We start from the raw sequence: 21,879 nt of genomic DNA, 5'->3' as shown, positions 1-21,879 counted from the left end.
TGCAATACTTATGTGTCATTGTCCTGATACCTTGTCTGTCTGTGGATCTGTAGATAACAGAGTTTCTCACATATGGTAGGGAGTTTACAGCGAAGGAGTGAGTATTGGTGGCCTCATATCCTGCTCCCTACCCCCTACCCTGGGAATCAGAGGGTCTGGCTTCAGGCTTTTTTTAAAAGATTTTATTTATTTATTATGTATACAGTGTTCTGTCTGCATGTATGCCTGCAGGTCAGAAGAGGGCACCAGATCTCATGACGGATGGCTGGGAGCCACCATGTGGTTGCTGGGAATTGAATTCAGGACCTCTGGATGAGCAGTCAGTGCTCTTAACCTCTGAGCCATCTCTCCAGCCCTGGCTTCAGGCTTTTGCTGGGAAGCCTCCCTCATTCTCAGAGTGATATAAGAGACTACCTATTGATTTCCTGTCTTTAGACATCCTATCATGCTCTTTCCTGGTGCTGGAGCCTGAACTCTCCTCGGAGTCCTTGTCATAATGCCTGTCTATATGTGTTCTCCATGGTGTTAACAACTCTGTTAATGAGCTCCATACACCCAACGATCCACCTTGGGGCCCTCTTGCATCAGAGAACTTTTAAGGATTCTAAGCAGAGTACACGAAAAGGGGTAGTACCAACAAGGATTCCTCAAGGACTGTCTTTCTATAGGCCTGTAGTTAAGTCTCAAAGAAACTCTGGACAAATGGATTCCTCAAGGACTGTCTTTCTATAGGCCTGTAGTTAAGTCTCAAAGAAACTCTGGACAAATGGCTAGCTGAGGTGCCTACTGACATGCAAAATTGGATGCTGGCTGCCAGGTTTTTCCAGAGCCTGTTACCACCCAATCAAGAGTCCTAGAACTTCTTAACATGCCTGAGGTTCCCCCCACCTCTCCAGCCCCTGAGTTTGCTCCCCTTCCCTCATCTTCTCTTTCCTATATAAACTCAGCCATTTGGGCTACATGCTCTTCTGGGTCTTCTCTTGGCCTCTTAGTCCTAGGCCCCTCTCTTCCTCCACTTGCCCTGTCCCCTCCCCCCCTTCTTGCTCTATCCCAGTCCCCTCCTCTGGTAGCCTGGTCTGTTCTGCTGGCAATGTTCATCTGTCTTCCAGATGCCTCTGGCAGTGCCCTCCCTTTTCAACCATACGTAGGAGTGGTCATGTTCTCATTTTCACTCATCAGGAGGAGGAAGGAAGCATTTAAAAAAATTTATGTACATGAGTGCTCTCTCTCTCTCTGCATGTATGTGTGCGTACCAGAAGAGGGCATTGGATCCCATGATAGATGGTTGTGAGCTTCCATGTGGTTTCTGGGAATTGAACTCAGAACCTCTGGAAGAGCAGCCAGTGATCTTAAACGCTGAGTCATCGTTCCAGCAGAAAGGTTTTTTTTGAGTGATTGATTTTATTTTTAATTATGCATCTGTATTGTGGGTATGGTACATGCAGATGCCCTCAGACACTAGACACACTCTTAATTGGTGAGCCATCCTTCCAGTCCCCTTGAGGGGAGATTTGAAGCTATTCCAGTCTGTATTTTAGAAGCATCTCCTACCCCACGGTGATGGGGAAATGTGTTAGACTCACAGGTTTATACAATCTTTGGATATTTCAACATGACTTTGTCATTACAAAATTCCCCCCAGATTTATTTATTGTATACACAATGTTCTGCCTGCATTCTAGAAAAGGGCACCAGATCCCATTATAGATGGTTGTGAGCCACCATTGAACTCAGGACCTCTACAAGAGCAGCCATCTCTCCAGCCCAGTCATTACAAATTTTGCATTTAGTAATAACCCATCAATGTCCGGGCGGTGGTGGCACATGCCTTTAGTCCTAGCACTCGGGAGGCAGAGGCAGGAGAATCTCTGTGAGTTCAAGGCCAGCCTGGTCTACAGAGCCAGTTCCAGGGCAGCCTCCAAAGCCACAGAGAAATCCTGTCACAAAAAAAACCAATCAAGTTATGAAAGTTCACAATTTGTAGAATTTTACAATTTACAAACATGCAAAAAAACCCACCAATCTCATAACATTTTAAGTAATTTTGGGTGGGGGCATGGCGTGCCTGTGGCAGGTGCTTGCTGCATGTTGGACTCTTGAGGCAGCTGGCTGGGCACTGGCCTGCAGATTGGAAAAAAGAAGTTCAGGTGTTCTGCATTTCCAACTGAGTGCATGGGAGCAATGGTTTGAGTGTCTGAACCAGGAAAACTGGCTAGAAGAAACCACTGGGCAGCAGTCCTTGTGTGGTGAATCATGGACAAGATCATGTACCATATTTATGGTACAGCCTGTTCCCCAACAAGCTAGATTTAGCCACACATACTCATCAACTGAAAATGGAGCCAAATCTATAGTGAAAAGCAGATTTATTCAATGTAAATAAATTCACATTGGAAGTGACAGAGATCCAATGACCCCCCCCAAGTCCATCTTTGGGGGTTCTGATATGAAGATAGGATTTATTTATTTAGTTGTTTTTATTTTTGAGACAGGTTTTCTTTGTGTAGTCTTGGCTGTCCTGGAACTCTATAAACCAGGTTGGTCTTGAACTCACAGAGCTCTGCCTGCCTCTGCCTCCTGAGTGCTGGGATTAAAGACGTGCTCCCCTACTGCTGGCACCTGGTGGGTTTCAAATTTTTTTTGTTTATTTTTGTTTTGAGACAGGGTCTGTGTAACCTTGGCTAACCTTTAATTTAGAAGTCCACTTCCCTCTGCGTCCCCCTCCCCCCGCCCCAGTTTAAAGGCAGGCGTCACTAAGCCCTGCTAATTTTTCTTCTTAGAGTCATTTTACCTTATGTGTGTGTGTTTTTGCCTGCCTGTCTGCATACATATGTGCCTGTTGGATTTCCAAGAACTGGAGTTACAGGTGGTTAGGAACTACCTCATGAGTGCTGGGAATCGAATTCCCTCCCTCAGTCAGTGATCTTAACTACTGAGCCATCTCTTTTGCCCCCAGGATAGGGTTTAAACTTAAGCAAGAAGTGCGGAAACTAGAAACTAGGTGTAGTCCCTTGTGAACTCCCAGTCTCTCTTTGAAGGTCATCTCACCAAGTTCTAAGTTTTTCTCCAAGGGGTAAGTTCCTCCTTTGGATGCTTCTTCTCATAGCAGGAAATTCCTGGGGGGAAAATAGTGATTTCTTGGGGTCAATTTTCTGTTTTCGTTTTTTGGAGACAGGGTTTCTCAGTGTAACAGCTCTGGATGTTCTAGAACTCACTCTGTAGACCAGGGTGGCCTCAAACTCAGAGATCCACTTGCCTCTGCCTCCCCAGTGCTGGGATCAAAAGCATGCACCACCACCGCCCGGTTATGGGGTCCATTTTTTTTTTAAGTCTGATAGCCTAAGAGGAGAGCACAACTATCTCTTTGGAATATATTTATTCCTGCCAGATAGGTCGGTTAGAGAGTCCAGAGGAATCTAAAAGCTGGTCTTAGCCTGAGCGCCAGCGCTACCCAAGAAAAAGATAACCTAAAAGGAGATAGAAGAGGAGCAACCAGGGAGAGAGGAAAAGGACAGGAGGCTGCAGCTTCCCCAAGAGGGGGGTCAGCAGGGTCGGGCGAAGCAGGACAAAGCTCTGGGGTGGCTAAAGGAGAAGGGGGCTCGAAGTGAATCTGAGCTGAACGGCAGAGCACGGGTCCTGGTGTGTTATTTCTTCCTGGATTCCATAGGCAGCCACACAGGGAGGCGGTCTAGAGGTCTTTGTGCGAACTAAGGTCCCACTGGGTGTGGAGTGCCCATCAAAGGGACCTTTTAGAGCTCCCCGCTGCAGCGCATCCCCACGGGCTTCAAGCGACTGCGTGCCGAGTCCGGGAGTGGCCATCCCAGGTGAGGGCGACCGGGCCCCAGTCACGGTCCGCGGGGGGCTCTGGCGCGGCCTGCCGGAGGCTGCTCTGGTACAGCACGCGGACCGCCTGGTGCCCGGAAGCAACGCCGCCTGAAGCCCCCGCTCCGAGCCGGGTCCCCGAGCGGCGCGCGCTGTCGGGATCCGGTGCGAGTGACGTGGCGTGGGCGGGGCTTGGGCGGCTGCGCGACCGAGTATCCTGGCAGCGCCGGCACACGGGAGCTATCCTGCGGGGACGAGGAGGTGAGGGGCTCGCTCGCTCCGTTTCGGCCCGGGGCTGGTTCCGGTCCGGCGCGAACCGTCCCGTGTGCGGCCGAACGCTCAGCTGGGCCGCCGTCGCCGCGTGCTGGATGCGAGCCGGAAAGCGCGTGGGGCGGAGGGCGCGCGGGAGGGACGCCGCGCCTGAGAGGAGGACGCCGGGAGCGTGGAGCCCTGAGTGGACGGTGGTGTGAGGAGGAGGCGCGCGCGCGCGTGCCCGCCCGTGTGTGTGAGGGAGAGACCCCGGGTGGTCTTGTGAGTGTGCAAGACCCTAAGTGTGAGGAGGGTTGTGTGTGAAAGAGAAAACTGCGAGACCGCGAGCGTGAGGGAGACCCCGTGTGTGTGTGACGGAAAAACCCGGAGCGTGAGGAGAGAAGCTGTGGGTGTGAGGGTGACTCTGGAGTGTGTGCTACCCTGAGAGGGACGGAGACAGAGAAGGAGGTTTGAGTGTGAGAGAAATTACGAGTGTAAAGGCTGAGAGACTGGGTCCTTCGCCGTCTGTGACCGGGTGAGCCTGATCGATCCCCTAGGGCATAGACTGCGAGGAAGACGCTGTTGTTCGGGAGACCGTGAGTGTGAGGAGGGCAGAGATTGCTGGGCTGGTGTGTGAATGCAGGAATGCAGCTTCTTGGGGCTTTTGAAACCTCCGACTCGTGTTGGGACTTAGAGTGCTGAGGTATTGCCGTTTGGGAACACGGTGCTCTTGTGGCGCTTTTGAGTGTCTCCATATTTTGTCATCTCATGTCACAAATGTCAAGAAATATTTGTGAAACATTCTGAAAATTCTGTACTGAGCGCTAAGCCCAAAGGCTAGTCATCGTGTTGTGTAATGGGTCAGTATAAATAGAAATCAACATCTAAATTAACAAGTCTTGAAAGCAATCGTGAGCACTGGGCTATGTGTGGCAAAAAATCAGTCTCTGCTGTAGATGGGGGGAAAACCGCTCAGTCTTGGGCCGCTAATCTAACTGTCCATGTAGCAGGATGCTCAGTTGTTTGGCGCCTTGTTTCTGAGCGCTGCTCCCGGATTTGAAGATTTAGCGGGAGCAGATTTGAAGCCTGCCAATTGTGTGTCCTGAGGTCAGTTTTACTTCTTTACCTGGGGAGGCCCTTCAGGAAGCTGCCCAGGCTTCCTACTTAAAGTTACGTCGTGGTTTCATACCGATGGCTTTTGCTTCCCGAGTTTGCTCTTAGGCTGTTTTCTTGAGTTATATTTGGTTTTCCTCTCTTAGCAAATGTGAGGAGAAAAAAAATCACAATCCAGATGGGGATATAGGGTCTCGGATAGTACCTGCCTACTATATGCAAAGCTTTGGGTATCATCCCTATTTCCTCAAACAAGAGAGAAAAAGAAAGACAGGAAGACAAAGACAGAAAGAAAACCATAAGCCTGATTTTTTTTTCCTTCACCCTTTACTTTTATTTAGCTGTGGATTTTTTTTTTTGACCGAAATGTATATACTGATCTTGGAGTATCTTGATAGAGGGAATTTCCTGACATTTATGCATTCTTGCTGTAATCTCTAGAATGTGGAGATGTTTCTACAACAGTTATGTAAATGATGCTCTTACCACCTGGGAGTAATATCTCCCTAGTGACTTTTGAGATGACCAGGGCAGTTTTCTGACACCAAATTTGGGCTGATCGTGTCTGTCAAACCCTCATAGAGTTCATTTGAGGACTCTCTTTAATGGGCATGTAAAATTGAGATTTTACAGGAGAAAATATTATCCTGATGCTTTCTGTAAGTTAATATTTTTTGATAAAGTAACTAAGAACTTATTCTTTGTTCCAGAGATTGAATGGCCAAAACAGAGAAGTGGAATTAACACTTGCTGAAAGCATTTCTTTTCTTCTTGGTACCTGACTCATTTGTGGTGAAACAGCTTGAAGTGTGACAGGTGATTATGACCACTCTGTTCCCTTGTCGGCCCTTCCCTCCCTCCCTCCCTCCCTCCTTCCTGTCTTCTGTCTATCCATCTATATTTATAAAAAGGAATCTGTAGTTATTTGCATACTTTGTGGCTATGATGCTAATAAAAAGGATTAAGAGGCCAGCCTGGACTACAGAGAGTTCCAGGACAGCCAGGACTACGCAGAGAAACCCTGTCTTAAAAAACCAAAACAAACAAAAATCACAGTGCCATGAAACTTGTTTTGTAAATGAGTTATGTATATGTTTTAGTTTTTTTTCAAGGCTGGGTTTCAGTGTAGCCTAGGCTGGGCTCAAACTCTTTGTAGATGGGGATGACTTTTAGCCTCTCAAGTGGTGGGATTATAGGCCTGAGCTACAATGCTTACCTCTATTTACTAATTATTATTATTATTATTTATTATTATTATTATTATTTTGGTTTTTGTGTTGTGTTGTGTTTTGTTTTGAGGCAGGGTTTCTCTGTAGCCTTAACTGTCCTGGAACTCACTCTGTAGAACAGGCTGAGGCCTCAGACTCACAGAGATCTGCTTGCCTTTGCCTCCTAATTGCTGGGATTAAAGGCGTGGACCACCATGCCTTGCAGAAGTAAGAGTATTTTAGTCATTGTGATTGGGAGGTATATTGTATCTCAGTACTTGATATTCTCCATAAGATGGTAAACATAATTTTTGTTACATTATGAAAAAGCTACAGTGAATATATCTACAACTTTCTTTGTGATTGCATTTTGAGATTGATTTACTTTTTTCTTAAAAAATTGAATATGAGCGGGGCGTTTGTGGCGCACGCCTTTAATCCCAGCACTTGGGAGGCAGAGGCAGGCGGATCTCTGTGAGTTCGAGGCCAGCCTGGTCCACAAGAGCTAGCTAGTTCCAGGACAGCCTCCAAAGCCACAGAGAAACCCTGTCTCGAAAAACCAAAAAAAAAAAAAAAAAAATTGAATATGATAGTTTCTTTGTTAAATTTTCATGAAAAAATTTTAGGGGTCTACAGGATCCTGAAAAATACGATGAAATCCTGCTAGAAACTTCTGTTTTCTCTTCTTTTTCTTATCAGGGCTGAGGATTGAACCCTGAGTCTCAAGCCTCAGCCCTGGTATGTATGTACTCTGCCCGTTGAGTAACATTTTCAGCCCCTGGGATGTGTCTTTTTCAGGTGCAACATTGTTTTTTCAAGATAGGATATCTTGGGAATAAATCAAATGATTCATGGAAATTGTTTCCAACAGTAATTTCAGAGATGTCAGCATGTTTGAGATTGAGACTAGTAACTATGTGTGATTTATACAGATTTTTTTGTTTGTTTGTTTTTTCTTTTTCTTTCTTTTTTTTTTTTTTTTTTTGGTTTTTTCGAGACAGGGTTTCTCTGTATTGTTTTGGAGGCTGTCCTTGTTTGTTTGTTTTTTGAGACAGGGTTTCTCTGTATTGTTTTGGAGGCTGTCCTGGAACTCTCTCTGTAGACCCGGCTGGCCTTGAACTCCTAGAGATCCTCCTGCCTCTGCCTCCCAAGTGCTGGGATTAAAGGCATGCGCCACCAACGCTTGGCGATTTATACAGATTTATTTTACCTGTTGTATAAGAATTGAAGGCAGTCAACTCAGACAGGTGTTATGGTAGAATTTTGATAACCCACTTCTAATACCAGGCTTAAGATGGGCCTCTTAAACCAGCAGTTTTCATCCCATTGTTTCAGAGGGTCTGCAGATCTCTGTGGGGATGGTATGGACAATGCCTCACAAAGGTATGGGGTCCTTTTTTGGGTATCTGTAGTACTATGGGACTGATTAAATGCAAATGAATTAATACTATTACTGTAGTCAGTGTAACATTTTGGTTATTACTTATCTCAACTTTTACCTGAAAAACAAGGACAATGGCAAAGAATGTCTGGTCTAAATACTGTGTTCTAGGACAGCTTGACTTCTGATTCACTGTCTCAAAAGGAAAAACCAACCCATATATATATCTGTTTATGTGTATATATATTTTTTAAAACAGCTTTTAACAAAAGCATCATTTTGCTTTGTTTTACTTATGTATGCTTTTTAAAAAAGATTTATTTATTTATTACATATACACCAGATTGAATTGTAGATGGTTGTGAGCCACCATGTGGTTGCTGGGAATTGAACTCAAGACCTCTGGAAGAGCAGTCAGTGCTCTTAACCTCTGAGCCATCTCTCCAGCCCCACTTATGTATGCTTTTAAAATTCCATTTACTATTTTTACATGTACATGAGTGCGGGCACATTAGAGCTATGGACTGCATGTGGAGGTCAGAGGAAAACTTTTTAGGGAGTTGGTTCTCACCCTCCACCTTGTTGAGGCAAAAGTCTCTCTTGCTGATTGTTGCTGTTAGCATGCTCCAATCTGGCCCACAAGCTTCCTGCCGGTTTGCCTATCTCAGCCTTCCATCCGGCCATCCAGTGCTGGGAGTCTTTAGGAGATTGAAGTTGGTTCATCAGGCTTGTACAAGTGCTGTTTACTGACTGAGCCATTTTTCTGGACTCTTTTTTCGAGACATGGTCTCTCTATGTAGTTAAGGGTATCCTTTAGTTTGTTATCTTCCTACCTTAGAAGACAGTCTCCCTAGTATTTAGGATTATAGTATGTACAACCAAGCTGTGTTCCTAGCTTTCTTTTGATTTATGCTTGGTGTTTGTTATTTTTCTTTTTAAAATATAATTTACTTAACACTATTTTATGTGCATTGGTGAGAAGGTGTTAGTTCTCCTGGAACTGGAGTTACAGACAGTTGTGAGCCATCATATGGATGCTGGGAGTTGAACCCAGGTCCTCTGGAAGAGTAGCCAGTGCTCTTAACTGCTGAGCCATCTCTCCAGCTTCTTTTTTCTTTCTTTTTTGAAACAGACTCTCATATAGCCTAGGCTGGAGTCTTGTGTAGCCTAGGCTGGCCCTGAACTCAGATACATACATACATACATACAGTGGAAGATAACTATTTTGTTCCTTTTGCCTTCACTTTTTGAGCACTGAGATATAGACATGGGCTTCTGTACTGGGTTTATGCTATACTGGAGAGCAAACCCAGGACTTTGTGCCTACCAGGCAAATAACTTTATCTGTTGGGTCCTTTTCTCAGTAGCTTACTTACATCTTTATAAAGTGATTTCCTATAGTTTCCTAACTTTTTTTTTTTTTTTTTTGGTTTTTTGAGACAGGGTTTCTCTGTATTGATTAAAGGTGTGCGCCACCAACACCTGGCTACAGTCTGACACTATTAACAGTATCTTTTACTTGGTGTGTTTATATCACTTATATTAAATGTAGTTATATAACTTGATTAAAACCTGTTATTTTAGATAGACTTTATGCATACCTATAGTCCCAGGACTCAGGACTCCTGCAGAGATAGGAAGATTGCTGCAAGTTTGAGGCCAGCTTGGTCTATAGACATGCATCATCACACCCAGTTCTCTGCTGGTGGCATATTACTTATACCTCTTTAATTTTTTCTTTAATTTTTTAATTGTTGCCCTAATTTTACTGGCCTCTAGGGGATAGGGCCATAATTATACATCTGGCAAACTCTCTACCATTGAGCTATACTTTAGCCTCATGAGTCTTTAATTACAGTCTACCCTTAAATAATATATTCCTTCACTATAATGTAAGAACTTTATACAGTATTTTCCTAGTTTCTGCCTCCTATTCTTTATGACAGTATTGTCAGCTTTTTTTGCCTTTGTGCTATAAACCCACACTACATTTCTGCAACTTTTGCTTCAGGCTTCATTTATAGTCTAAACAAATGTAAAATCGTCTCCCTCCCCCTACTTACTGCAGATCATTCGATACTGATTGTCCTACAGCTTTTATATATTTTGCCTGTTTTATTTTTTCTATTCTGACTCATAGTTTTCTACATTTGTTCCTTTTAGTGTTGAGCTTATACATTAAAGGTCTAGGATTGAACCCAGGGTCTCATGCTTTGCAAGCACCCAACCCCTGAGTTATATGCCCAGACTCGTTGCAGTTATTGGTTTGCCTTTTGTGTATTTGAATGGAAGTCAGTGGTCACCTTGTGGGTTTTTGCTGTTGTTGTGTTTTTTTTTTGTTTTTTTGAGACAAGTCTGTGTAGGACTGGCTGGCCTGGTACTAACAGAGATGCTTCTGCCTCCTGAGTGCCGGGATTAAAGGCATGTGCTACTAACCACTATGCCTGACCACCTTGTGTTGTTGAAGAAGGGTCACTCATGATTATACAGGAAGCCCTGAGCTGTCTCCAGCCCCCACCACCCCTTTATTTTTTTCTTGCTCTTTTTTTGTTGTTGTTTTTTGAGATGAGGTATTGCTTCATTACACAGACTAGTCATGGACTTCTGGGCTTGAGTGATCCTCCTGTCTTAGGCCTCTAAGTAGCCAGGATCACAAGCAACTGATTACATCTGCCCATCCCCCACTCCCTCCCATTGTGTTGTTTTTTGTTTTTTGTTTTTGTTTTTTTTCCGAGACAGGGTTTCTCTGTAGTTTTAGAGGCTGTCCTGGAACTTGTTCTTTAGACCAGGCTGACCTTGAACTCACAGAGATCTGCCTGCCTCTGCCTCCAGAGTGCTGGGATTAAAGGCATATGCCACCAACGCCTGGCTCCATCATTGTGATTTAAACAGTGTATTTGATGTTTCTAATATCTGGGTTCTCTCCAAATCTTGTCATGCTGATTATCTTGTCTCTTGATAGTGGGTTGTTTTTCTTGCTTTTTTTTCCTTTCCTTACAATTTGCTAGTGATTGCCATAGTTTGTAGAATATGAGAAATTTGAGTTATATAATTTTTGTTTTGTTGTGGTTTTTTTTTTTTTTTTTTACTTTTTGGTTGTGAGCCTAGCCTTTAACGGCTGAGCCATCTCTCCAGCCCCCCCTTTTTTTTTTTTTTTTTTTTTTTTTTTGGTTTTTTGAGACAGGATTTCTCTGTGGAACTTGTTGTTTTTTTTAAAGATTTATTTATTCATTCATTCATTTATTATGTATACAATGCTCTGTTTGCATGCATCCCTGTGGGCCAGAAGAGGGCACTAGATCTCATTATGGATGGTAGTGAACCACCCATGTGGTTGCTGGGAATTGAACTCAGGACCTCTGGGAGACCAGCTAGTGTTCTTAACCACTGAGCCATCTCTCCAGCCCTGTTGCTTGTTTTTTGAGACAGGATTTCTCTTTGTAGCTTTGGAGCCTGTCTTGGCACTCACTCTGTAGACCAGGCCGGCCTCCAACTCACATAGATTCCCCTGCCTCTGCCTCCCAAGTGCTGGGATTAAAGATGTGTGCTAACACTGCCCAGTGAGGTATATAATTTTTATTCTGAAAAATAGGTATGACTCTTTTGTAGGGTTCTTGGTAGAAGAGTTTGAACCAATTAAATAGAAGAATTGTGTTGAAGTTTTGTTGTTACTATGGTGCTTTAGGTAACCTTACCTTCACATTCTTCTGGGGTTTCTTTGAGCTTGGGGTTGGTTTGCTTTTCTATAGGGAAGGCCTTTTTTCTCAAAGTGTATGTTCTAGTTTCAGCTTTGGTCCTTGATGTACAGTATGCTATACTCTAGGTGTCATACTGCTCTGTCTTTTTTCTGGGTGCAGACTGCTAGTGGGGAGCAGGGAGGTTCTTTTTTTGTCTGACTCAGCCTCAGTTTCCTTGTGTCTGGGTGGGATTGATCTTTTTGGCTTATTTTGCCTGGTACAGTGGTTTTAACCAGAATTTCCTGTCTCTTTCTCAGTCACAAAGGTTTTTTTTTTTTTTTTGAGACTGTATAAATTATCTCCCAATCTTTCTCAGAAATCTGGCCCAACTTTATCTTCATCTCCTCTTCATCTTCAATATCTTTGTCTTTTTTCCAGACAGGGTTTTTCTGTGTAATAGCTCTGGCTGTCCTGGAACTCATAGAGTTCTTCCTGCCTCTGTCTCCTGAGTTCTGGGATTAATGGTGTGTGCCACCACTTCCCGGTTCATTTTCAAGAGTTTTTTATTGGACTGGAGAGATGGCTCTGCTGTTAGTACTGGTTGCTCTTCCAGAGGTCCTGAGTTCAGTTCCCAGCAACCACATGGTGGCTCACAAACCATCTGTAGTGCCGTCTTCTGGCCTACATGCAGGCAGGAACACTGTATTCCTTTTTTTTAAGATTTATTTATTTATTACATATACAGTGTTCTGCCTACATGCCAGAAGAGGGAACCAGATTGAATTGTAGATGGTTGTGAGCCACCATGTGGTTGCTGGGAATTGAACTCAGGACCCCTGGAAGAGCAGTCAGTGCTCTTAACCTCTGAGCCATCTCTCCAGCCCCAGAACCCTGTATTCATAATAAATAAATAAATCAAAAAATTTAATACATACATACATATATATTTGTGTGTGCATGAATGCATGTGTGGTGAAGGTCAGAGACAACTTGTGGTAGATGGTTCCCTCCACTATGTAGGGTTGTGGGGCTCAAAATCAGGTCATTATTAGGCTTGGTGAATGTATCTTTAAGCATTGAGCCATCTCTCTGGCCCAAGCCTTTACATTTTGTTGAAGAGTTTTATATTGTTTAGTAAAATACTCACAGAAGGTCAGTGAGGCTTTTGGGAAGAACAGCTGAAGGTCAGGGAATATTGGGATACAGCCAGCTGGTGAATTCTGGTCTCTGACTATGGGATTTCTGATCTCAATTCTTGCTTATTTCCATGTTGCCATTTCACACTGTTTTGTTCTGAGGATATGTTGCATTCCCTTATTGATTTTGTTCATTGCTGTGTCTTTACATACAAACCTATCGGTTGAGGTGCCAGCAGGTTTCTAGAGGAATGTGAAGTGTGAGTTAAGATTTAGAAGAAAAGTAAGGAATGACCTTGGGGTTATTTGGCCATGCAAGTCAGGAATTTAGCCTACTGTCCTCAGGGAATTTGCTGTAGTTATTTCACAATTTTGCTCTTGAATTAAAAAAGATAGGGGTTTTAATTACCTTAGCTAAGGACAGGCTCATAGTGATAATTGCATTTGGTTGTTGAGTAAAGAAAAGAGCTTCTTAGCTGAAGGAGAGGAGCACTCCCTAAACTGCTTGTCCCTAATTCAGGTATTTCTAGGCAAGAGGTGTTCCGGGTCTGTGAATGATTGTAGCACATTCTTCCAGAATAAGCCACATGAGAAACACTAGTGCCAAGTTGTACAAGTACAAAAGGGATACCTGGTAACCCTCACTCTCGCCTAAGTTCTGATGGAATAGAGGAGGCTGCAGTAGCCTGTAGGGCCAGGCTTTTCTGCCTGTCTGTATATTGAGTATCTAAACTCTGAAGGTCTCTTTGTATCTCACCCATACGTGAGTATGGACTCCTAGGTGTTTACTGGATTTGTACCCATGGAAACCTGGACTCACTCTGACAGACATGTGAAGCAAATATGCTTCCACATGCTTGCATAGGGAAACCTACATAGAGCTTAGTGCCAAGAATGAAAAGTGTTCTGAAAGTCTAATCTTATTAAAGTAGAGGTAGGCTAACTTTACTCTTCTCATGCCATGGACAAGCTTTTTTAACTTGGGCCTAGGTTCAGAATCTTGGAGTGCATTGGGACAAGTAAAACAAGAGTTTTGGGTGGGGTCTATGGAGGTATGAGTTTTCCCTGATCCCTTGAGAAGTTTTCACACTCAAATCACCTTTGCTATGAGTCTAGGCTCTGGTATAGACATTTTGTTTTATTTTTGTTCTGTCCTCCAGCCCCACACTTTTTTGGGGGGGGGAGGGGATATGTAGTCAATGCTGACTTCGAACCTTTGATTCCCTCTGCTTCTGCCTCCCAAGTACTGGAATTACAGGTGCGTGCTGCTGCCACTCTGCCTAGCTTTATATCTTTGTTGAGAGGAATGGATTTTAGAAAGCTGAAGTGCTGAGTCCATTCTTTTTTTTTTTTTTTAAGATTTATTTAGCCGGGCGTTGGATTAAAGGCGTGCGCCACCAACGCCCGGCTTTTGGTTTTCTTTTTCTTTTTCTTTTTCTTTTTTTTTTTTTTTTTTTGGTAGTTTCTGACTCCCTATGAGCCCTGCTTAGTTGATTTTTGTGGCCCAGTGTTCTTGTGGTGTGCTATAGTCCTTCCTCCTTATACATTCATGATACTTGGATGTGTGTTTTCATGAAGGTCTCTGCTATGATTTTATACTTTTTTTTTCATTTTGGAGACATGGTTTCTCTGTGTAGAGCAAGCAGGCTGGCCTCAAAACTCAGAGATCTGTCTGCCTCTGCCACCCTGGTGCTGGGATCAAAGGTGTGCATCACCATGTGGAACTCAGGATCTTCTGAATGCTGGGATTACATTTGTGTGCTACCATACTAAGCTGTATTAGTGATAATATACTCTTCCTTAGCATCTTCTTAACCCTTCCTTCCATGTATATAACTGCAGATCTTTTCACATGTGGTTGAATGCCTGTAGAAATCCCTATTTATGGGGCTGGGGAGATGGCTCAGTGGTTAAGACCACTGGATGCTCTTCCAAAGGACCCTGGTTCAAGTCCCATCACCCACATGGCAGTTCACAATTTTCTGTAACTCTGGTATCAGGAAGATCTGATCTGGCATCCTTACACAGACATACACTCAGGCAAAACCTCAGTGTACATTAGAAGAAAAAAAAAGAAATAATCTGTGGGAACACTAGACCTTGAGCAGAGACCCACTTTCCCTTTTGCCTGGGAGTAGGCAGCTGTAAGACAATGTTTAGTAAAAACATATTTACTAAAAACGATACAATAAGTTTCTGGCCACTTTCCCTTCTGCCTGGGAGTAGGCAGCTGTAAGACAATGTTTAGTAAAAACATGTTTACTAAAAATGATATAATAAGTTCCTGGGAAAGGCCTTCCCACGGAAACCGCCCTGACCTCGACCTTGTCCAGAGACTAACCGCACCTTTAAAAACCCACACACATCCACCTCTGGTGTCAGAGCAGAACTAGCCAGGGGAGAGGAGAGAGCAGAAGTTTCTCTGGTGGGAGCTTTTCTTAGGAAGTTTTTCTTAAACCTTTTTGGAGCCTGTTTAAAGTTCTCTTTATATCGTTGAACGAGTCTCTGTGTTGTCAATCCCCGATACCCTCCGCACGTTCTCGGACACAGGCCACGCTGCAGACGTGACAATAATCTGTTTACATAGAGCTAAGTGACAGGATTGTCTATGGTCTCACTAGTTTTTTTAGGTTTCTGAATGACAGGTTTGTAAGTTTTAAGCTGATGAATGGAGCACATGCCTTAATTCTAGCCCTTGAGTTGAGGCCATCTTGTTGATCTACATAGTGATTTTCAGGACAGCCAGGGCTATATAAGCAGACCTTGTCTCAAACGAACAAATAGAATTTAGCAAAACTAGGGAGAATCTGCTGTGGGTAAATACAGTTTTGCTGGCCTCTTTGCTCAGTAAGACAGATCTCTTGTTGGAGGTTGTCCTTAGGTTGGGACTGAGTGCTTATGTTGTCTTTCTTAGGAGCATTGGATACTGCCTACTTCCAGTTGCCCGTGTCTCAGATTGAAACTGAGACAGGCCTATTGTGTTGTGTGTGTTGAGTGCTCTACCTAAGCAGGTGGTGGGCAGGGAAATCTGTCTGACTGGCAGATGTTAATTAAGCCAGAGTCACACTAGCTCCTGCCTCTGACTTGACACACTTGTTTTCTTTGCCAGGCCACAGTAAACACAGGTGTACAGGAACCATTTACCATGGAAGCCAGGGAACTTGGGAGTCCCACGCCCACCTACCATCTTCTCCCCAAGGCCAACCAGCACAGTGAAAAAGAAGATGTCAGCTCACCATCTCAAGGGTCTCCAGAAACTATGCAGCTGAAGAAGGAGATCTCCTTGTTGAATGGGGTCAGCCTGGTGGTGGGCAACATGATTGGCTCAGGGATCTTCGTCTCGCCCAAGGGTGTTCTGAAGTATACTGCTTCCTATGGGTTGTCACTAGTTGTATGGGCCATTGGTGGGCTCTTCTCTGTTGTGGGTGCCCTTTGTTATGCAGAACTGGGAACCACTATCACCAAGTCAGGGGCCAGCTATGCTTACATTTTAGAGGCCTTTGGGGGCTTCATTGCCTTTATCCGTCTGTGGGTCTCACTTCTAATTGTTGAGCCCACCAGTCAGGCCATCATTGCCATCACTTTCGCCAACTACATCATCAAGCCCTCCTTCCCCACTTGTGATCCTCCATATGTGGCCTGCCGTCTCCTTGCTGCTGCCTGCATATGTAAGTATGGGGGTAGGGCAGGGGGCATATGTGGAGGTGTGGGTGCTATATTGTTTGTATGGTTATTGATACCTAAATGTTATATTTCGCTCTTTGGGAAGGAGGGAAGGTGTGAGGTATCATATCTTTTGAAAAATAATTTGATCACTTATTTGGTTCTGAAAGATAAGTAAACATAAATGATGGGGATGGGAGAAGTTTGAAGCTGTTCATGCCGTTTGGGGCTGTGGGTTCCTCTTATTCTTAGTTGTCCCTCATTACTGTCCGTGCTCTGTGTGTCTAGTATTTGTCTTACCAATCATTTTTTTTTTCTCTCTGTCTTTCCTTTTATTTTTGGAGGGTCAGGTGTTTAGGATGGTTTCAGCATCACTATTTGTAACTTTCTCAGGGAACAAGTCAGAGCTAAGGCCTTGTAGTTTTTTGTTAGAGCTAGTTTAAAGATGTCAATGAGTAAATAGGCTTCTCTAGATGATGGGTCCCCAAGTCCCACAGGGTACTCTCTTTCCTGTCACTGCTGCTCTTTGTGGCCTGTTCTAAGCAGCAGGCACCATACCAAATGGCCTTTTCCCATTGGTGTTTCAGATTTCTTTACACTGACTTTGTAAACAAGCTCTGCCTGCTGCCACTGAGAGGAAGATAGCTTCTGTCCTGCCTTTAGGTTTAGGCAACAACCTCTCATGTAAGTGAGAGATTCCAAGAGATCCCTGTTTGTGTTCTTTTAGGGTGGAGTAAAGAATATTCAGTGTGAAATCATGGAAATGAGAGAAGATTGCTATGAATTTATTCAGGTTTGCTAGAGCTAGCACAGAATCTTGTGTTTCTTAGCACTGTGTGGCCAGTAGTACTTAATCATATCCTGTTCTTTATCTCTGCTTTCAAAAACTTTGGCTGTATATATAGCTTATTGGCAATTTTAAAAATAGATCAATAATATCTTGGAGTTAGCAAAAAAAAAAGTGTGTGTGCCTCCTGACTTTAAGGGCTTTGTTTAGGGCAAATAATAAAGGTGTTCTCTCTGTATTCCTTGAAACAGGGGAAATGGATACTCCTGGGAGGAGGGACAAAGGTGGGATTCAGTTATGTGTCCTTTTCCTTTTTTCAACTTTCTATCTAATAGACTTTCACCACAGTTTCTGGACTTGCTGAGATCTTTAAAAACCAAAGTTTTAGGCAGATGGTAGTGGTGCACACCTTTAATCTTAATACTTTGAAGGCAAAGGCGGTCATATTTCTGTGAGTTAAGGCTAACCTGGTCTACGTAGTGAGTTCCAGGCCAGTCAGGGCTTCATAGTGAGACCCTGTCTCAAAGCAATTAGACAGACAAGACAAACCAGACAGTAATTTTATAAACCAAGCTTGGTGGCTCATACCTATAATCCACTTACTTGGGAAGTAAAAGGATTACCAAGGCCAACTTGGGTTACATATCAAGTACCAGACCAGCCAGGGTTACCTAGTGAAACCCTGTCTCAAACAAGCAAATACCAATAATCAGGACTGGTGAGATATCTCAGCAAGTAAAGGCACTTAACTGCCAAGGCTGACAACCTGAATTCTGTCCCTGGGACCCACAGCTGTGTTCTGACCTCTATGGTTACTCACACTCAAGTAAACATAACCCACATGTAGGCACACACATTTGCATAATTCAAAATAATAAAAATAGGTATTTTTAACCTTTATTTACTTTTTATCCAGGGTCTCATTGTGTAACTCTGACAGCCCTAGAATTCATTATGTAGACCACATGGACCTTGAACTCAGAACTAAAAGAGATAGATCTGCCTGTCTCTGCTTCCCAAGTGTAGGAATTAAAAAGCATGTGCTACTACACCTAGCTTTAGGTCTTTTTTTTTTTTTCTTTAAAGGAAGTTGTACCTATGCCAGGCTAGAATGTAGGATTCCATATGTTCAGTTGTGGGGCAGAGACTATAAGATGGCTGCCCAATGGCCAGGCTTGACCACAGATAGATTTGTTAGGCCTGGGACTTGGTAAATAATCCATGTCTGCCTCAGTCTACTGAGTGCTGAGATTGTAGGCCACCATGCTTGTCTCAGTTTTTTATTTATAAATTAAGAGGCTCATCTGGGCTGGGTGGGGGAAGGAGGATACACACCTTTAATCCCAGGACCTGGGGACGGACGGGAGGGCAGAGGCAGTGGATCTCTGAGTTGAAGGCTAGCTTAGTCTATAGAGTTCCAGGACAGCTGGAACTACACAAAGAAAAATCAAAGTAAATAGGCTTACAGTTCTAGTCACTGGTCAACAGGTTACACTTCTTGCCAGTTCAGTCCCAAGATAGCACAGGATTTCACATGGCAAGAGACATGGAACACACATGTGACTCTAATCTTTCCCTATTTTTATTTATTTAGTTTTTTTATGTTTTTTTTTGTTTTTTTTTTTGTTTTTGTTTTTTGAGACAGGGTTTCTCTGTGGCTTTGGAGGCTGTCCTGGAACTCCCTTGGTAGTCCAGGCTGGTCTCAAACTCACAGAGATCCGCCTGCCTCTGCCTCCTGAGTGCTGGGATTAAAGGCGTGCGCCACCAACGCCCGGCTTTTTTTTTTTTTTTTTTTTTTTGAGACAGGGTTTTACTATAAAGCTCTGCCTTTCCCCATTTATTAAAGTATGTAAAGTGTATATTGGTACAAAATAATGAGTCTCATGATGTTTTCATACATGTATGTAATGCACTTGAATCATATGCACTACTATAGTCTTCTTTCTATCCGTTTCATTCACAGTATTTCAAATAATTCTAATGGATTGTCAGCATTTGAAAAATAAGAATCGGGGCCGGGCGTTGGTGGCGCACACCTTTAATCCCAGCACTTGGGAGGCAGAGGCAGGTGGATCTCTGTGAGTTCGAGGCCAGCCTGGTCTACAAGAGCTAGTTCCAGGACAGCCTCCAAAGCCACACAGAAACCCTGTCTTGAAAAACCAAAAAAAAAAAAAAAGAATCGAGACTGGTGCAGTAACATTCTTGTAATCTCAGCATTTGGGAGGCTGGGGCAGGAGGACTGCTTTGAGTTCAAGGCCAGTCTGGGTTATATAGTGAGAACTGGGCCAGCCTGAGCTCCATACATAGCAAGATTGTGTCTTTAACACAACAAACAGAAAACACAATACAAAAAATTAGAGCATACACTTTCTCTTGAAAATTCCAGAGTTCTGGCAAATTTGAACCCAAATTCCTGCCCCTCAGGGGGTCAGTTAGTTTAAATAGCTGTTGCTATTTTGGGGGGGGAGTTGAGACAGGGTTTCTCTGTCTGTAGAGGCTGTCTTGGAACTAGCTCTTGTAGACCAGGCTGGTCTTGAACTTACAGAGATCTTCCTGCTTCTGCCTCCTCACCGCCCAGCTCAGCTGTTGCTACTTTTAAATGTAGTAAGTATGTGCTCTCACTTTCTTCCCACTATATATCTAGACTTTGTTGCTTTTCCCGTTTATATTTGCTTTTTTGTTTGTTTAGATTCTTCTTCTGAGATAGGGTTTCACTTTGTATTCCTGACTGGCTTAGAATTCACTATATAGACCAGGCTCACCTGAATGTCACAGAGATCTGCCTGCCTCTGTCTTCTTAGTGCTGGGATTAAAGGTGCTTGTTTCTATTCTTGGCTATGTGTTACTCTCTCCCCTCCCCCCCAAGCTCTGGCTGTCCTGGAACTCACTTTTTAGACCAGGCTGGCCTTGAACTCAGAGACCTGCCTGCCTCTGTGTCCCAAGTACTGGGGTTAAAGGTATGGGCCACCAGTGCCTGGCTTATGTATTACTTTTTAAAGAAAAAAAATATTTAACTTTATCTTATATGCATTGGTATGAATGTGTCAGATCCCTTGAAACCAGAGTTACAGACACTTTTAAACTGCCACATGGGTGCTGAGATTTGAACCTAGATCCTCTGGAAGAGTAGTTAGTGCTCTTAACTGCTGAGCCATCTCTCCAGCCCCCTTATGTATTATTTTATTTACTGTTTTAAAGATTTGTTTGCCTTTGAGTGCCACATCTATGCAGAGCCCACAGAGACAGTGGTACAGGCATTTGTAAGCTGCTCACCATGGGATGGCAGCAAGCCCTACTGTCCTATCTCTCTAGCCCTCACGTTTGTATTGTTTGTTGACCTCTGAAGATTTGACCCCAGAACATGTTTCTTCTTCAGCCACTGCCTTCCATCTGCATCTCACTGCATTTTCATGTTACAGTTGGGGAAATCTAAGCAATTGGTAGTGGTATTTCACGCTGTCTTACTTATTATCCTGGTATGGTTCTCGGTGGGAGGTAGTTTGGCTCAAAGGTATCATTTGGCAGTATCTGGAGACATCTTGGGGATACAATTATTGGGAAACAGTGCTTCTGTTATTGGTGAGGTAGGGGTGATGTTGAACATCCTGCCATACTGGATATAATCTTACTGGCCCAAAATGTCAGTAGTGCTGCAGACAGGAAACTATCCTAAAGGTCTATCATGGAAATATGGTCAAAAGAAGGGAAGACTGGAGGGTTTGAGTTGTAGCATTGCAGTCTGAGCACCTGATCTCCAGACTCAGTCTGGTTAGCTGGATGGGGCTGGGCGATCTTGGAAGCATAAGGAGTGTGGGTCTGTGGTAAAATTTGTTTACTAATTAGAAGCAGGCAAGTAGTCAAGGGATTTGGCTTCTGCTTGGTAGACTGTGTTCTTTGGCAGGACTGAGAGCATGAGGCAAGCTAGGTGCCTGGGGCCAGCCTCTAAGGATATATTCACTCTGGGACTCCTGTGCCTGATTTCCTGAGAGGGAGTAGGGAGCAGTCCTTTTGTGCCAGAAGCACTTGATGAAGTTTGCTTCATCCTACTGGCCTGATGTCTCTGACAAGTGTGTTGTGGCTCACTTAACGGCTTTCACTGAGCAAGAAGATATGTGAATAAAAGTAGTAGGAAACAGGCTCCCTTCCTCTCCAGATGTTAGTCTTCTTGTCAGAGTCAGCTTTCCTGACCAGGTGCTTTCAGCTGGCCTTTGAATGAGCCCTGCAGGGCCTTCCTGAGGCATGCCTTCACTCATCCTGTTAATACAGTCATCGACTCTCCACTGCAGGCGGTGCTTATCTCTGTATAGAAAGGACAGTACCTGCGGGAAGGCTGCAGAAGAGGGGAGGGAGGGAGGAGGACAAGACTGAGATTAGTGCCTGGCAGTTGGGTTGAGGGTGTGAAGCATATTCAGGGGGTCCAGCTAGGCTTTTGTGTCTCTCCTGCAGTGTCTCTTGTCTCTTTCTCTCAATTTCTGTGCTTTTTTTTTTTTTTTTTTTGGGGGGGGTTTCGAGACAGGGTTTCTCTGTGGCTTTGGAGGCTGTCCTGGAACTCACTTGGTAGTCCAGGCTGGTCTCGAACTCACAGAGATCCGCCTGCCTCTGCCTCCCGAGTGCTGGGATTAAAGGCGTGCGCCACCAACGCCCGGCTATGCCTTCTTTCTTCTAATTTTGTACTCTTGTTTCCTTCCTCTGCTGTGGTTTCTGTTCTGCTATAGGTTAAGGGCATCTATGGTCTTTGACTTGGTGTAGTTCTAGACTCTCAGAGAACTTTATTGCTTTTGGACTCACTCTTTTGGTATTCTTGGAGGGATAATTTATAAACACAGTTTAGATCCGTTGTTTG

At 43.9% G+C, this 21,879-nt stretch overlaps 2 protein-coding genes across 7 annotated transcripts in view; one reads left to right on the top strand and one right to left on the bottom strand.

Annotated features, from left to right (window-relative positions):
- Positions 1-2,349: 2,349 nt before the first annotated feature.
- LOC121136311 (translation initiation factor IF-2-like) lies at positions 2,350-4,826 on the bottom strand. Of its 2 annotated transcripts, XM_040736624.1 has the most exons (3): positions 3,747-4,826; positions 3,049-3,116; positions 2,573-2,619 (listed from the first exon to the last, which is right to left on the bottom strand). In XM_040736624.1, the coding sequence occupies exon 1, from the start codon at positions 4,824-4,826 to the stop codon at positions 3,846-3,848; it is 981 nt and encodes a 326-aa protein (XP_040592558.1). In that variant the 3' UTR covers positions 2,573-2,619; positions 3,049-3,116; positions 3,747-3,845. The 2 variants fall into 2 exon arrangements, with proteins under 2 accessions (XP_040592557.1, XP_040592558.1); XM_040736623.1 differs by having other exon boundaries at positions 2,350-3,116.
- The window catches only part of Slc7a6 (solute carrier family 7 member 6), a 31,398-nt gene continuing 13,507 nt past the window's right edge, over positions 3,989-21,879 (top strand). The window contains exons 1-3 of one of the 5 annotated variants that reach the window (XM_013117871.3): positions 3,989-4,083; positions 5,895-6,000; positions 15,696-16,254. In XM_013117871.3, coding sequence (XP_012973325.1) covers positions 15,732-16,254 — 523 coding nt within the window. In that variant the 5' untranslated portion in view covers positions 3,989-4,083; positions 5,895-6,000; positions 15,696-15,731. The other 4 variants (XM_013117872.3, XM_013117873.3, XM_021230789.2 and 1 more) reach the window with 4 other exon arrangements.

The sequence above is a fragment of the Mesocricetus auratus genome, unplaced genomic scaffold (genome assembly GCF_017639785.1).
Source record: "Mesocricetus auratus isolate SY011 unplaced genomic scaffold, BCM_Maur_2.0 Super-Scaffold_100062, whole genome shotgun sequence".
Lineage (NCBI taxonomy): Eukaryota > Metazoa > Chordata > Mammalia > Rodentia > Cricetidae > Mesocricetus > Mesocricetus auratus.
The sequence above is the reverse complement of the archived record's forward strand: the minus strand, read 5'-3'. Positions and strand labels throughout refer to the sequence as shown.